The sequence below is a fragment of the Vombatus ursinus genome, unplaced genomic scaffold, assembly GCF_900497805.2.
Source record: "Vombatus ursinus unplaced genomic scaffold, bare-nosed wombat genome assembly UNPS02008961.1, whole genome shotgun sequence".
Lineage (NCBI taxonomy): Eukaryota > Metazoa > Chordata > Mammalia > Diprotodontia > Vombatidae > Vombatus > Vombatus ursinus.
Window position 1 is genome coordinate 4,632,721 of NW_020948739.1, and position 13,809 is coordinate 4,646,529.

General features: G+C 47.0%; 1 protein-coding gene across 3 annotated transcripts; it reads left to right on the plus strand.

The window, feature by feature from the left end:
* The first annotated feature begins 2,870 nt into the window (after positions 1–2,870).
* OSR2 (odd-skipped related transciption factor 2) lies at positions 2,871–11,900 on the plus strand. Of its 3 annotated transcripts, none has more exons than XM_027849880.1 (4): positions 2,871–3,244; positions 8,448–9,209; positions 10,421–10,520; positions 11,389–11,900. In XM_027849880.1, the coding sequence occupies exons 2-4, from the start codon at positions 8,557–8,559 to the stop codon at positions 11,569–11,571; spliced, it is 936 nt and encodes a 311-aa protein (XP_027705681.1). In that variant the 5' UTR covers positions 2,871–3,244; positions 8,448–8,556; the 3' UTR covers positions 11,572–11,900. The 3 variants fall into 3 exon arrangements, with proteins under 3 accessions (XP_027705681.1, XP_027705683.1, XP_027705682.1); XM_027849882.1 differs by having other exon boundaries at positions 11,471–11,606; XM_027849881.1 differs by lacking the exon at positions 2,871–3,244 and having other exon boundaries at positions 7,531–9,209.
* The last annotated feature ends 1,909 nt before the right edge of the window (positions 11,901–13,809 follow it).

The window sequence follows — 13,809 nt, forward strand, 5'->3', positions numbered from 1 at the left end:
AGCAGATAAACCCCCTCGGCGAAAGTGTCAGACTGAATTGAACTTCGATGTTCCCCAAAGACCAGGAGTAGTGAAAAGGAAACGAAGGAGGGAAGGGGTTCAGTTCCCAGCTGCCTGAACTAGAGGACCATTAAGGGTCTCTGAGCCCTGCCAGACCTCCCTCTTTCTGCACCCCCGGGGCTCCTTGCCACCCACCCAGAGGTTCCAGCTGCTTTTCTGCACCATGCTGACAGTCTCATGCACCACACATCCCTGAATGTGTATGGTGGACTTGGCTGCTAGGTGTGTATGTGTGTGTGTGTGTGTATTTATGTGTCTGTATGTTGGCGTGTGTGAGCGTGCTTGTCTGTGTGGCCCCCACCAAGCACACAAAATCACTCTCCCGCAGCACTCAGACTGTGAAGTTGGGCTGTGGTGTAGATTCGAGGGAGAGCCCAGTTTGGGCTGGGAAAGAGCAGAGACCCCTACACAGTGTTGGTTCAGAACGCTCCTCAGCTCTTCCCACACCTTCTAGTCAATCTCAAACACCTGCACACTTCAATTCCTAAAGTCTCCGAGGGAGTAACGGACAAACAACTCCGGGCCGCCCGCCTCCCCCAAAGTATGAAACTTGTTCATATGAAGCCTTTTCTTCCTACCATTCCGGCCTCAGCAATCAGTGATGAGGGAGCATGATGCGAGGGAGGGGGCGCTTAATTTCTGGCAAGGTTTATTTCAGTTAAATAAGGCACCCCGTGTTCAGTTAGCTTGCGAAGAGAAGGCTCATCTCCTGGGAAGGTTCTCAGTCCTGTCACTACAGTGGGAAAACACCCGAGGAGACAAACACCTACACCCATACACCCCTAGAAAAAATATAAAATAACACGGTGAAGGAATTTACCCTACTGCGGAGAGAAATGACTAGATAATCTAGCTATATCCTTAGGGATGGATAATTGCCGGTCAGTCGGTGGACAGAGGCAGTGGGGATTGGGAGGAAGAGCGTCTGAAAGAGGTTGCCCTAAAAAAAAGGCAAATGAAGTGGGGCATAATGATCCTCGAGCACTCCTCTCAGCACCAAAAAAGAAAGCATCTTATTTAATTCAACATTTGGAAGTATTTTTTCCCCCGAAAACCCTCAGCCTACAAGCATCCTTCCTCTCCCAAGCTGCTTCAGCCGAAAATTGTATGGTAGCAATTCAACACGTCTTTTATATGTAGCACTAAATACAGAATTAGCAAAAGTTCTATTCTTTGTTCCAAGATCATTTATTATCATACAGAATGCAACATGGAAAAGGGAAAATGATTTGCTATCCTTTCCAAAAGAAACGAAAACTTCTCTCCCCTTCGGTCAAAGTGAGAGATAGTTTATCTTATACAAATCTGGAAAGAAAAAAAAAAGCTTTTGCCTGACCCTCCACCAGAGCCTTGACCTTTCCAAGAGTCTACTCCTGCCTGTCCTGCTTGTATTTCCACGGCCAGTAGCACGGTTCAGATTATTTTTAGTGTTGCTTTGCATAGTTCATTTAAAAGCAACTTTGTAGGGGTGGGTGGGTTGGGGGAACCATTCAGCCTTTAGCTGGAGGAATAGAATCAGTCAAAAAGCAACTCCTCATTGGGGTCGTTGCAGACTAAATGTTTTTACTCCATTATCTCCTCACTGATGCTGTCAGTCCAAAACGACTGGCACAGAACACATTGTCAATGGCTTCTTCATCATCAAACCCGGCACCAAAGCCTTCAAAATTATATCCAGTAATTACAGCAAAAGAGCCAAAAACCTCTGGGGAGGAAGGAAAAAACTTTTCAAATTTATCACTACATCTTGAATTCGATTCAGTTACTGACGGCTGCAGCGGGCAAATGAAATCCATGCTGGGCCCGGTAGGGAGGCGAAGTGTTTGCGAAAAAAAACTTTCTAAGTAGTGTTTCTTCTGAAATTATGGGGTTACTAATATGGGGTGGTTTGTAGTTTGTGGGGGCGATTGCAGATTCCCATACCTTTAACCAAGTGACTCTGGTGACTGAGAAATCTCCTCTGGAGGTGGAAAGTGCAGCTGTAAATGTGGGAAAGAAAACATTTAATGTCACGTTCTAAACATAATAGAACTGTCCACAATATCACCACTGTGATATTAATGTCCACATTAAGGATAACATCCTTAAGGAAGTAACGTTTGGGGGAAAAAGTAGCCGAAAACAGAACACACATTTAGCTGCAGACATTTATAGAATTGGCAACATTAATGTACAATGTTGTATTTTAAATGGGGGGGAGGAGTAGTGGAAGACGAGAAAGTCATTGTTGGTATGTTTGATTATATATCATTTAAATGACCAGAATCCGTAGTTTACACCATCTGTATATCACAGCCATCCAAAGGAGAGGTATCTCTTGACTGTGCTAAGAATTGAAAATAAAGCAGACTTAAGCCCTACGTTGGAACTACTGCCCCGTGCCCTTTTTAGTGCTATGTAGGGTCATTGGCGAGGTACGGAAGCAGTTATTGAATTTTTTACAATCAAAGGAGTCACAAAATAGGAGGGTGGGGGGTGGGAAGGAAGGAAGGAAGGTTGTGTTTATTTTTTTTTTTTTAACCGAGTCACCTTAGGTAATGTAACAAGGAAAACGTCGAGAAGACCTGTGCCTTTAAGATGCAGTTGCTATCCAAACACAAGTAAACAGAGCGGACCATTAGCGAGGAAAGGGAGGAGGAGGAGGAGCTGGAGGCGGACTCCGAACTTGACAACCCCAGAACGTTCGGGGGGTAGGCGGGGCGGAACGCTCAGGCAGCGAACATTCGAATGTGTGCAGCTCTGGGTGGGACAGCGGGCGGGGACTGCGAGTTCTACGCCACTTAACTGCTGAAATGTGATGGACCTGGGAGGGGAAGGCTCAGACTTCATCCAACTTCACTGGAGTTGAAGGCGCAGAGGCTCCAAAGAGGACCGTGATAGAAGCAAGATCTCTGACTGACCAAAGCCGACCAGCACTTTTTTTCTTTTTCACGCTTTCTGCTTCGGGAGACTCAAAGACAAGGATCCTCCTTGCCCCGCCAACCCCGGAACGGCTCTTCTTCCTTCGTATCATGTCCAAGGCTCCTGGGACTCAGCTGGGAAAGAGCTTGCTGAACTTCTGACAGACGGACTGCTCCGCCAGTCCAGTGTGGATCTAATGACAACGCAAAGATACGCGCGACTCGCGGCTAGAACTTTGCATTAGAAGGGGAGGCCCTTTCTGCGGGAGACCCTTTCTGCCGAGGTAAGCCTCTAGCCTGGGAATAGTCTGCAGCCGCCGTCTTCATAAAGTAGTCTCGATTAAAGAGGGTCGGCGGAGGTGGTGATAAAAGTACCGATTCTCTGTCCAGCGTGCCACTGTTTCACATGTTGTCCGAAGAGATTTACCCCTTTGAAAAGAAATGAAAATCTTTGAATTGTAGGTATACTCAATGATCGGACGTTGTGTTTCTTGCATTCCCTGCTCTTCAGGATACCGCCTTCCCAGTCAGCTAGCTAACCCAAACTCTCTCTCTCTCTCTCTCTCTCTCTCTCTCTCTCTCTCTCTCTCTCACACACACACACACACACACACACACAAAGGTATATATACACTTTACACTTTGGAATGTTTTTGCAATTTGTTTCCAGGCATTTTATCTCAACCACGCGGTACCCAAAATCTCAGCATTGCAGTTTCTTAAACGGGTTCAGTGACTTGAGCAGAGATAAGAGGTTCTCTTGCGCTTCTCAATGTTTCCCTTTCTCTCTGTTTTCTCTTCCCCTTTTTTCTCTCCTTTTCCCCGTTTCTCTCATCTCTTCTTCCTCTTTTTTCTCTATCCTCTTTCCTCTATTTTTCTCTATCCTTCCTCTCATTCCCTCTCCCTGACTATCTCTGTCGCTCTCTTTTCTCTCTTTTTGTCTCCCACCCTCTTTCCCTCTTCCTTATTTTCTTCTTACCTTCTTTTTTATCTTTTCCTCTATCTCTCTCTTTCCTGTTCTGTACTTCTGTCTGTTTCCTTCTCTTTCTCCTAAATCCCCAAATGATTTTTGCCCCAGGACTAGATATCCTAAATCAACCTCCACTTCCAGAGTCAGGAGTAGAGCACAGAATAGAGATTTTGATCCACAATACCCACTCTTTCTGACTACGGGCAAGGAATGTTTTAAGGATGAAATAATATTAGCCAAACCTTGGTTAAACCTACAACCATGTGCTTGATGCCTGCAGTGCCCGTGGTGGGGGTTGGGGAAAAGGAGGAAAGAAACCCAGAGTGCTGTAAGTGTCTGGATAAGCAATAAATCGCCACGGCTGAGGATGTGAAGTTGGTTTCCAGAAGAAGGATGGGGGGTGGGGGGGAGTGTCAGTGCAGAGAGTTCGAGGTAGGATGTCTGCCTACCTGTTTCTCGGAGAACAGAAGACTCCTGGCACTTCCCCACGTGAAAGATTACAGGCAACTAGCCAGCTCTCTTTCTCTTACCCACCCACCCCCAACCCCACTAAAGTAACTGCCACCCGAACAGGAACAAGAAAATCACTCTTCTCGCTCAGGAACAGGGCCAGCGAGTGAGAGCAAAGAGTAACAGAACACGGAGTATGCCGAAAGCATCTTAATTTAATTAACTCCTCGGGAAAGGAGAGGCGGTTAGGAGTGGCAAAGGGAGCTACAGCGTGGCTGGCGGTGATTCCCACCTGCTTGGGAGGAGGCGACTTTAAAAACAAAAATCAAACTTTCATCTGATTTCTTCTGTTTTTCATCGGGTCTGCTCTGGTTGTTTTTAATTTCAAACAAAACAACCGCATCAGGTGCAATTCGACAACTGCCCGCTGATTTATGGGAAACCCTGTTAGGCTGAATTTCAGCCGCAGATGGAAATGTAGCCGTTTTAGGGAAGGATGGGGGCTGCATGCGTATCATTCTTAAGATTATATATCCTAGCGTACACAAAGTCCTCATCAAGTCACCTCTGGTCACTTTAGCTTTTTTAATTTAATTTAATTTTTTATTTTTGCTTTGTTTTGTTGAGATGTTTGTTGTGTTTGGGGAGAGGGGTTTACTCAAATGTTGCCAAAGCTTCGCTGAAACTTCAATTAATAAGTAAACATTTCACTTGTTGACAGACACAGAACGAAGTTTTAAAAACTGCTAGACATAACTGGAAATTCCTGTAAAGTAGGCTGGTGAGGGAGGACTGGTCCCCTTGCCACTGAAGTAGTCAGGACTTTTTTTTTTCTCTCTTCCATAGTTTTTCACTTCAACTGTAAAATTAAAAGTAGCAGCTTATCCAGAGCTGGGTGGAGGAGACATCAGGATGGCTTTGATCGCTGGTGTTCTTGACCGAGGCAGGGGCAAATACATGTAAAGGTCGTGAAGGAGACAAGACAAAACGAAACTACCTTCAGATCTGGGCATTGAGCGAAAATATCTTTTGACATATATATCCAGCAGCTCAGCTGGCTAGTGGAAGCCCAAACTCCCTAGCTATTTATGGAGACAGTATTTGGGAGATATTTTGGGGGTTGTTTTGTTTTGTATTTTCCATAAGGGATCGAATATGGCTTTTCCCCTGTAAAGAAAGAAAGCGGCTCTTCAATGCAGTTCAAAGCACACACATTACTTAGAAAAGGCAGGTCCTTTTGTGCGACCTTTAGGTTTAACTGTAATACCCATTCGGGAATTTCTACGTTCTAAGCCCTTAGGAGAGCCAGGAGGAACGGAGCACTTAGCTTTTTGACTGGAGAATTAACATTTAACCTTTAAGGCAGACGTTAGTTTCACGCTTTAGGAAACGAGATCCTAGGTCCTGGATTTCCCTTCCTCGCCCTTCGCCCCCAATCCTGGGATATGATGGTGGTTGTACTTTGCCTCCTGTGTTTATTTCTAAGAAAAGAAGTCAGGAAATAAACTGAAATACCCAATTTATGTTCCCTGTCTTTGGATAAAATGTCAGTGGTTCAGTAATAAGAGAAGGGAAATCACTTTAATTAATCTACAAGCAATGAAATCCTCAGCTATTAAAAGGATTGAAGTGTAAAATTTTAGATGACCTAAAGACAAAAAAATAAACAATGCACAGGGCCCCCATAAGGAATAGATTTCCAGGGTTGTTTGCAAGAGAAATATTCCTAGAGCTATGGGGGTGGCCTCAAGGATTGTCCCTAATCAAAAATGGAGAGTGATTAGTGGTGGGAAAGTTTATTATAAAGAGAGGTTTATAGTTTCGGTTGAATGGTCTGAGTGAAATCCTCTGACTGTCACACACCTCTCATTAACTCCCTGCCTGCACTCCCAGCTCACATACCACTAGGCAGACGCTGGTTCATTAATAAATCCCTGTCTCAGGGCAGGGAAAGAGGGCAGAGAAAGTGTGGGCCTAGATGAAGGAGCCAAATTCTCCTCCCTTGAGAGGGTTTTATTTTTATGTATTAACTCTCCCCCCACCCCTACACACTTTGCACTCAAATACATGCCAAAGGGTAACTGTTCACAGATTGGAAGGATGAAAAATCAGATCCCGATTAGGAGGAAGGAGGAAAAAGCAACAGAATGGGAGAATACTCCTAGCTTCTTAGGGGGAGTAGAAACTCAAAGTCGAGAGTGTTATGGGTGGAAGCTGATTTTTTTTAAGGCCTATTTCTATGGGGAAAATCTCCTAGCTGCTTGTGACAACACATAGAGACCGACACAGACATGGACACAGACACAGACACAGACAGAGACACAGACACACAGACACACAGACAGACACACACACACACACCCCCCTCATCTCTGATTCTAACACAGGCTACCAATTTAGTTACAGGAACTAGAAAACCCTAGCTAATACAAATGGTATAGAAGAATATATATCCCCCAAATTGCAAGTGAAGCTTTGGGAGATGCCCTTGGGAGAGTGAGTCTGAAAGGCCATTCAACCTTCACTAACCTTTTTGAAAAACTGAAGAGAAAGTGAGTGGGGTGAGGAGGAAGTGTGGCAGATGGGAGAAATGGGGAGATAAAATTCTCAGCTCCCCATCTTGGCAGGCTTCAGACCTGGACAGCTGATAGGCACTTTCTTGTTCTAGTCTTACAGCAGCCAGCCTTGGAGCAAATAAATGCATTAACAACCACCACCACCCCCAACCTGTTCAAAGCACCCTTCATCCTTTTGCATTATCTCCTACAAGTACCTTCTAGTTTTCCTCCCTGGAGAACAGACCTTTCAGGCCTTGTTGGGATCAGAAAAGAAGGTGAGGACTTGGAAGGGGAAGACATGAAAAAAAAAGTCTTCTTCCCAGTGGTCAAGCTCTAGGCCACCTAGAATGAAGTCTCTTCTGAAGGACTAGGAAGAATAGGTGTTAGCTGAGGGAATCCCTCAAGGCTTAGGAAAAGCTGGGAGGTCAGCTCTCCCATCTGGGGGAAGAAAGTTCTTAGACTACTCTCTCCTCTCCCCGGCTACTACCCGACCATCTGGAAGGGATCTTAAGTGGGGGAGGGAGAAATGAATAGTGGAGGATTGCAGCGGGGGAGGGGGGAAGTTGGGGGCCAAACCCAGAAGCTCAGGCGAGGTGTCACCCTTCCTTCAGCACTTCACTCCTGATGAATGGGGTTAATGTGAAGGGAAGAGAGAATTAAGGCTTTGAGATCAGAGAATAAGTGTCCTAAGTCTGTGACCGGGGTGGAAGGAGAAAAGGCCCCACCACCCACCCGAAAAACCTGGATAGCTGCTTCTACATTTGCCACATCTCGCTCCACCCGCCACACACACTTCTAGCAGTGCTCTCTGGGTCTAGCAGGAAAACGGTGGTGGCCTCCTCCTGGAACTGAGAAATTGACTGAGGTGGCTGTGAGTTGGGGTGAGGGAAGAGGAAGACCCTAAGGCAAACTATCTGTCCAGAGGCCTAGTCTGCTGGACCCCAGTCTTGGCCTGACTATCCAGAGGCCCACAGAAGAGACAGTAGCTGTGGCAGAGACTTCACTTACCCGGTGCTCCGATGGATCCGGGTCCAGAGCTTACAGGGCAAGTACCCTAGTTCAGAAAGTGATAGGTTTTGTTGACGGGAAAATATCGTTTGACCTGAAAGCCTTTGCTAGGGGAAAGGAGACTGAGGGAGGGGATGGGTAAGGGCTTCTCTTTCTCTGGGTAGGTGCGCTTTTGCCTCCTAGCGCGAGGGCCGACCTTTATCTAAATTCGCTGGACTAGTAAGTAGCCCAGACGCTCCTCTCCCCCTCTTCCTCATTTCCTTGATGGTGATGTTTTTGTTGTTTGTTTTTCTCAGACGAATCGGGTTGGGAATCGAACCCAGTAACTGAACTGGGGCTGTGCATATTTCCCTAGAGTTCACTCCATGGGAGGTTAGTAGGGAACAATGGACCGAGGGAAGGGTCTCGAGCCAGCGCCGAGTCTAATGTGCTCCCCAAATCCGTCTGGATAAACATTCATGGCTCTCTCTACTCTTCCTTCTCTCCTTCCTCCTCTTGTAGGGTCTTATCTCCTCGGCGTCAGCCTCTTTGGTTTGCCTCCGACTATCCCCGTGAGCCCCTAGTCCTGGAAGAAAGGGGCAGAACCTTCTGCACCCACCGAGTCCGGAAGATGGGGAGCAAGGCTCTGCCCGCGCCTATCCCTCTCCACCCCTCGCTGCAACTCACCAACTACTCCTTCCTCCAGGCTGTGAACACCTTTCCGGCCGCCGTGGACCACTTGCAGGGCCTGTACGGGCTCAGCGCTGTGCAGACCATGCACATGAACCACTGGACGCTAGGCTACCCCAACATGCATGAGATCACCCGTTCCACCATCACGGAGATGGCTGCGGCGCAGGGCCTGGTGGACGCCCGCTTCCCCTTCCCGGCCCTGCCCTTCGCCACCCACCTCTTCCACCCCAAACAGGGGGCCATTGCCCACGTCCTCCCGGCCCTGCACAAGGACCGGCCCCGCTTTGACTTTGCCAACCTGGCCGTGGCCGCCACGCAGGAGGACCCCCCCAAAATGGACCTGACCAAGCTGAGCCCGGGCCTGGGCAGCCCCATCTCGGGCATCAGTAAATTGACTCCGGACAGAAAACCCTCTCGGGGGAGGTTGCCTTCCAAAACGAAAAAAGAATTTATCTGCAAGTTCTGTGGCAGGCACTTTACCAAATCCTACAACTTGCTCATTCACGAGAGAACCCACACGGACGAGAGGCCTTACACTTGCGACATCTGCCACAAGGCCTTCCGGAGGCAAGATCACCTGAGGGATCACAGGTGAGCTTCCCAACTCACCTTTGGTAGATTAGGGAGTGGACAGAAAAGTGGCCCAAGAAAGGACAGAGAAAGTGCCTGAAACTCAAGTGCCCCTTTCACCAACCCAGACTGCTCATTCTGTTGCAGGAAAACGTGTGACTGGAGGCTTGCCCCCAGCCAAGGAATGCTGAGGAAATTACATACAACTCCCCCAAAATTTATACCTCTCCTGTCTAAAGAAGTACAGCCCTATTTCTCGGGGGAAAAGCAATGCAAGTTCCTCATCCGAGTGTACGGAGAGCCAGGTGTTCTGAGGTTTTCCTGTGCTCTCTGGTTTCCAACACTGGTCTGGGTTTCCAGGCCAGGTGGAGGGACTTGGGCACCTTTTCCTATGTTCAGCTGCCTGAGTCTCGTCTTCCCAGAGCTGCCTTTCCCTTTCAGGGCATCTCTGCTTGCCAGCCCCAGGGTCCCTAAATTCCTCCCTCCTCCCACTCACCGCTCATTCCAGAGGCAAAGAAGATTTCATGCCGGGGCCCCAACACCTCTCTGGCTGCTGCAGCAGCGCTATTTAATTTAACCTTTGTTTCCCGGGACCTTTCCTCCTTAAATGAGGCAGGCATGTTTGGAAAAAGCTGGTCACCTCTGCACCCCAGCATCAAATCCCGCCTGGCTACTATTATTGTTATACCTCGTAATAGGCTATGCCTGGCTCAAGGTTCTTCCCCTATCTTCTTCCCCCACTGTCCCCCAGAATAGAAATCAGAATTCCTTGAAGATTCTCCAAAGCCCACAGCTGGAAGGTTGCAAAACCTCTTCTCCTGGGCTGTTAAGGGATTTGTTGAAGTCTGTTCTCCACTAACTCAGCCTTGCATTAACATCCTGATTTGGCCAGTTTAAGTCCCTGGTTTAAAAAAACAAAAAACAAAAAACCTAATAGTAAGAGACCAGAGAAGTGCTTACTCCTCCCGTTTTTTCGAGATCTCGAACCAAAGCACCACCAGAGAGGGCGATCAAGTGTAGATAAGTCGGCGCTGTGCCTGGTTTGAAGAGTCTGTTACATGAGGTTAACCATAAACAGAATTACACAAGGGGGGAAAATCTAAAGAAAGAAAGAAGAGCCAATTTACTTTTGTCCTCTCCTTGTTCTCCTTTAAGTAATTATCCATAAATGCTTCTGGAAGGTGATAACGTTCATCCAAGCTATATAACTGAATCCTTATATCAATTTTCAGGTATATCCATTCCAAAGAAAAACCCTTCAAATGTCAGGAATGTGGGAAAGGATTTTGTCAGTCTAGAACTCTGGCGGTTCACAAAACTTTACACATGCAGGTAAGCTCGTTTCCTTATCTAAGAAACTTTTATTTCATTTTCTCGTGTCTGTTTTCCAAGAAGTAGCCAAGGGCCTGCTTTTAAAGTCTGAGTTCATATTTGTTCTCTGACTGGAGAGGCGCCATATTTTTCCCTGCTGGTTTTCACTGAGGAGAATGATTGTTCTTCCTCCTCTTTTTATGTTCGAAATATTTCTGGTTCTAGGGAACAGCTGTAGAAGTCCTATTCATAATTTAATTCCTGGTAATTAGCAGCAGCAAACACCACTATTCGTTCTCCACATCCCCTTCCCATCCTACTCCCTCCTATTTTGAATTTAAGGATTTTATGCTTGAAAGCAACACAAAGTAATTTCTGAAAAAGCAGCAGTCTCGTCTACACTGGCACTCCCAGTCCCCATTTCCCTTGTAGAACCTCTTGCATTGACCACCAATAGCGGTTGATCTGTCTAGTCTGAAGAGAGGAATACCTTAATCGAACATTAGAACTCCCCCCAGCCCCACCCTTTCAGCCCCTGGCCCTTTTCTTTCTGTGTTTGACACAGCGATGACACGTAAGGAGTTGGAAAGCGCAAACTCGAACTTTCAGGGATGTGCCCGTGCAGTTATCAGCTATGCCAGTGTGTCAGGCGTGTACCGGGAGGGCGCCTGTGTGTATTCCCCGCTGGAGCATTGAGTAGCGCGGATCTGTCTATGCAGGCTCCCCCAAACCCACCCCAGTTGCCGGAGGGTGGGAGGTAGAGAGGGGAGGGCATAGAGGGGAGGGCATTGTAGTTGTGTGTGGTTGTGTAATATTAGTGCTGCAGATAAGAGAAGGGCACAGTGGTGGTGTGAAGGATTAATCCTTTGCTTGCTTCACATCTGAACAGGAATCTCCACACAAATGCCCCACATGTGGAAGAACCTTTAATCAGAGAAGTAATCTGAAAACTCACCTTCTCACCCATACAGACATCAAGCCCTACAACTGCGAGCAGTGCGGCAAAGTGTTCAGGCGAAACTGTGATCTGCGGCGGCACAGTCTGACCCACACTCCTCGGCAGGACTTCTAGAGAAACCAAGCATCTGCCCCCCCCCCCCACCCTTGCCTGCCTTCCCCACCCCGCCAGGCCCTCCTCGGGCCGACCTGTTCCCGACTGACCCCAACTGGCCCCCTGCAGCTGCACCTGCAGCTCCAAGGAGCTGATAACTCTTCTGGCGGACTCACACTATAGAAAGCCACACACACACACACACACACACACACACACACACACACACACACCCCTACACAAAGAGCATATGCTAGTCTCTTGTAGATATTCACAGCTCATTTTAGAGCTCTGTACATAAGTGAGGGGGATTGTTTTGTTGTTTCTTGGGGTTTTTGTGCAGTTGTGTTTTGGGGTTTTGTGTTTGTTTTTGTTTTTTTTTGGTGGTATCTTGTCAAATGCACCTGGACAAGGAAAATAGAAATCAAATTTATCTTTAAGAACTGTATTTCAAAATAAAACATTTTTTCCAACTTTTCTGTAGTATGCCTTGTTACTTCTCTTGTGCTTTCCTCCTGGGCCAGGTGTGGGGGTAGGGGTGGTGGTGGTGGTGGGGGTGGTGGTGGTAATGAAGGTCACAACCCAAGTGTTTTCATCCTGAAGAGAATGAACCCATTGCTTCTCTGTCTCTGGGATGGATTAACCCTCTCCCTCCCCTATTGGAAGTAGATCTTCTCTTTTTATATAGTACCGTGGCTTTCGACATTTACATGAATGTATTGTATTTTGGTTTTGTTTTCCTGAAGACATTAAAAAGAAAGAGGCCCTGAGTCTCCCTTCCCTCCAAATACAGACACACACACACACACACACACACACACACACACACACACTTTGGTCCTGTCTGCACCTAGCATGTTATTTTTTCCATGGCAATATTGTTATTCTTGTTAATGATGACAGGCAGTGATTCTGGGGCCTGTCCCTAGGCCCCAGGCAAGGAGACACTTTTCAGCTGGGGTTCTTTCCACAAAAACCAACTCCTCTACCTTCCCCTGAAAGTCTGTTGTTTTCAGATTAGGATAGGGGGAGGGCAGGAAAGGGGAGAAAAATAAGAAGACAGCAGTTGAGTACCAAGCTCTTCCAAAAGTCCTTGGCCTGAAGTCAAAGCCTCTGATGGGGCAGCTTCTCTGAAGGATTAGACTTTGAACGCTTGCTGTCATTTATCACCATAGACAGAGACTTTATTCTGCCCTTAATGGAGAAGCCCTTCCCCTCAAATCAACTGCCAAAGAATGGAGAAATAGCGTGCAGCCTCCAGAAAGGTGAGGAAGGTCAAGGCGGGGGGCGGGGGGGGGGGGGGGGACTTAGCCAAGTTTTTAACAGCCCCTTCCAAATTGGTTACAACTTTCTCTCCAATATAGGTTTGGCCTATCTCCACAGTGAAAACTGGGTATTTTTCCAAGATGCCAAGTCACTAGATAGAGACTCTAGGAGTGGCAAGCTGCTCTTGTTTCTTCTTAGGCAACTGGGAAAATACAGAAAGTTCTGGTTACCCCATATACCCCATGTAAGCCATAGGGCAAATTGCCTGATTGCCTTCCGAGGTAGTTCATCTCTTCCTCTAGGATTCTTGGGGGGATATTAGTATGATGACAACCTGAAGCACAAGGTATGAATTTGGGTGGAGAACATTATGTGGAGGGACAAGGAGGTGTTATGGGCACAGTACAGAGAAATAACTAGCATCTATGAGAGGAAACACAAAGTTGAGTCCTAGGCTCAGGAGTTGGATTTTGATGTAGTTCTTAAAACAGAGAAATGAGCAACTGCTTAATGGGAGAGATGGGGAAAGAAATGTTCCTCTTCTTTCTGATGGCATCTTCTCTTTTGGTGAGGGTGTCTTTCCCCTTCAGGGACCTTATGCATGGCAGCCTAGGGGACCAAGTAGGAGGAACTAGGATGTAAATTCCTCAGAGACAGAACTTACTATATCTTCTTCCATTCCTTTAGTAGTCCTTGCCTATCCCCAGGCTCAGACCCTGGAACAAGGACTCTGCACAGTAGGTGAGATAAATACGAGATCACTCTTTTCATCTTGTTTTGTAGGACTTGAGGATACACAATTGGAGCTAGTCCTTTCTTCTGCAGGAAAGCTGTGCTATTTATTGAACATCAATTCTGTCTCCATTCCGCAGAATATACAGACACACACACACACACACACACACACACACACACACACACACACATGATACACAAACTCTAGCATGGGGCATGCATAAAAGGCTCCATTATTTAGATAAATAAATGACTCTG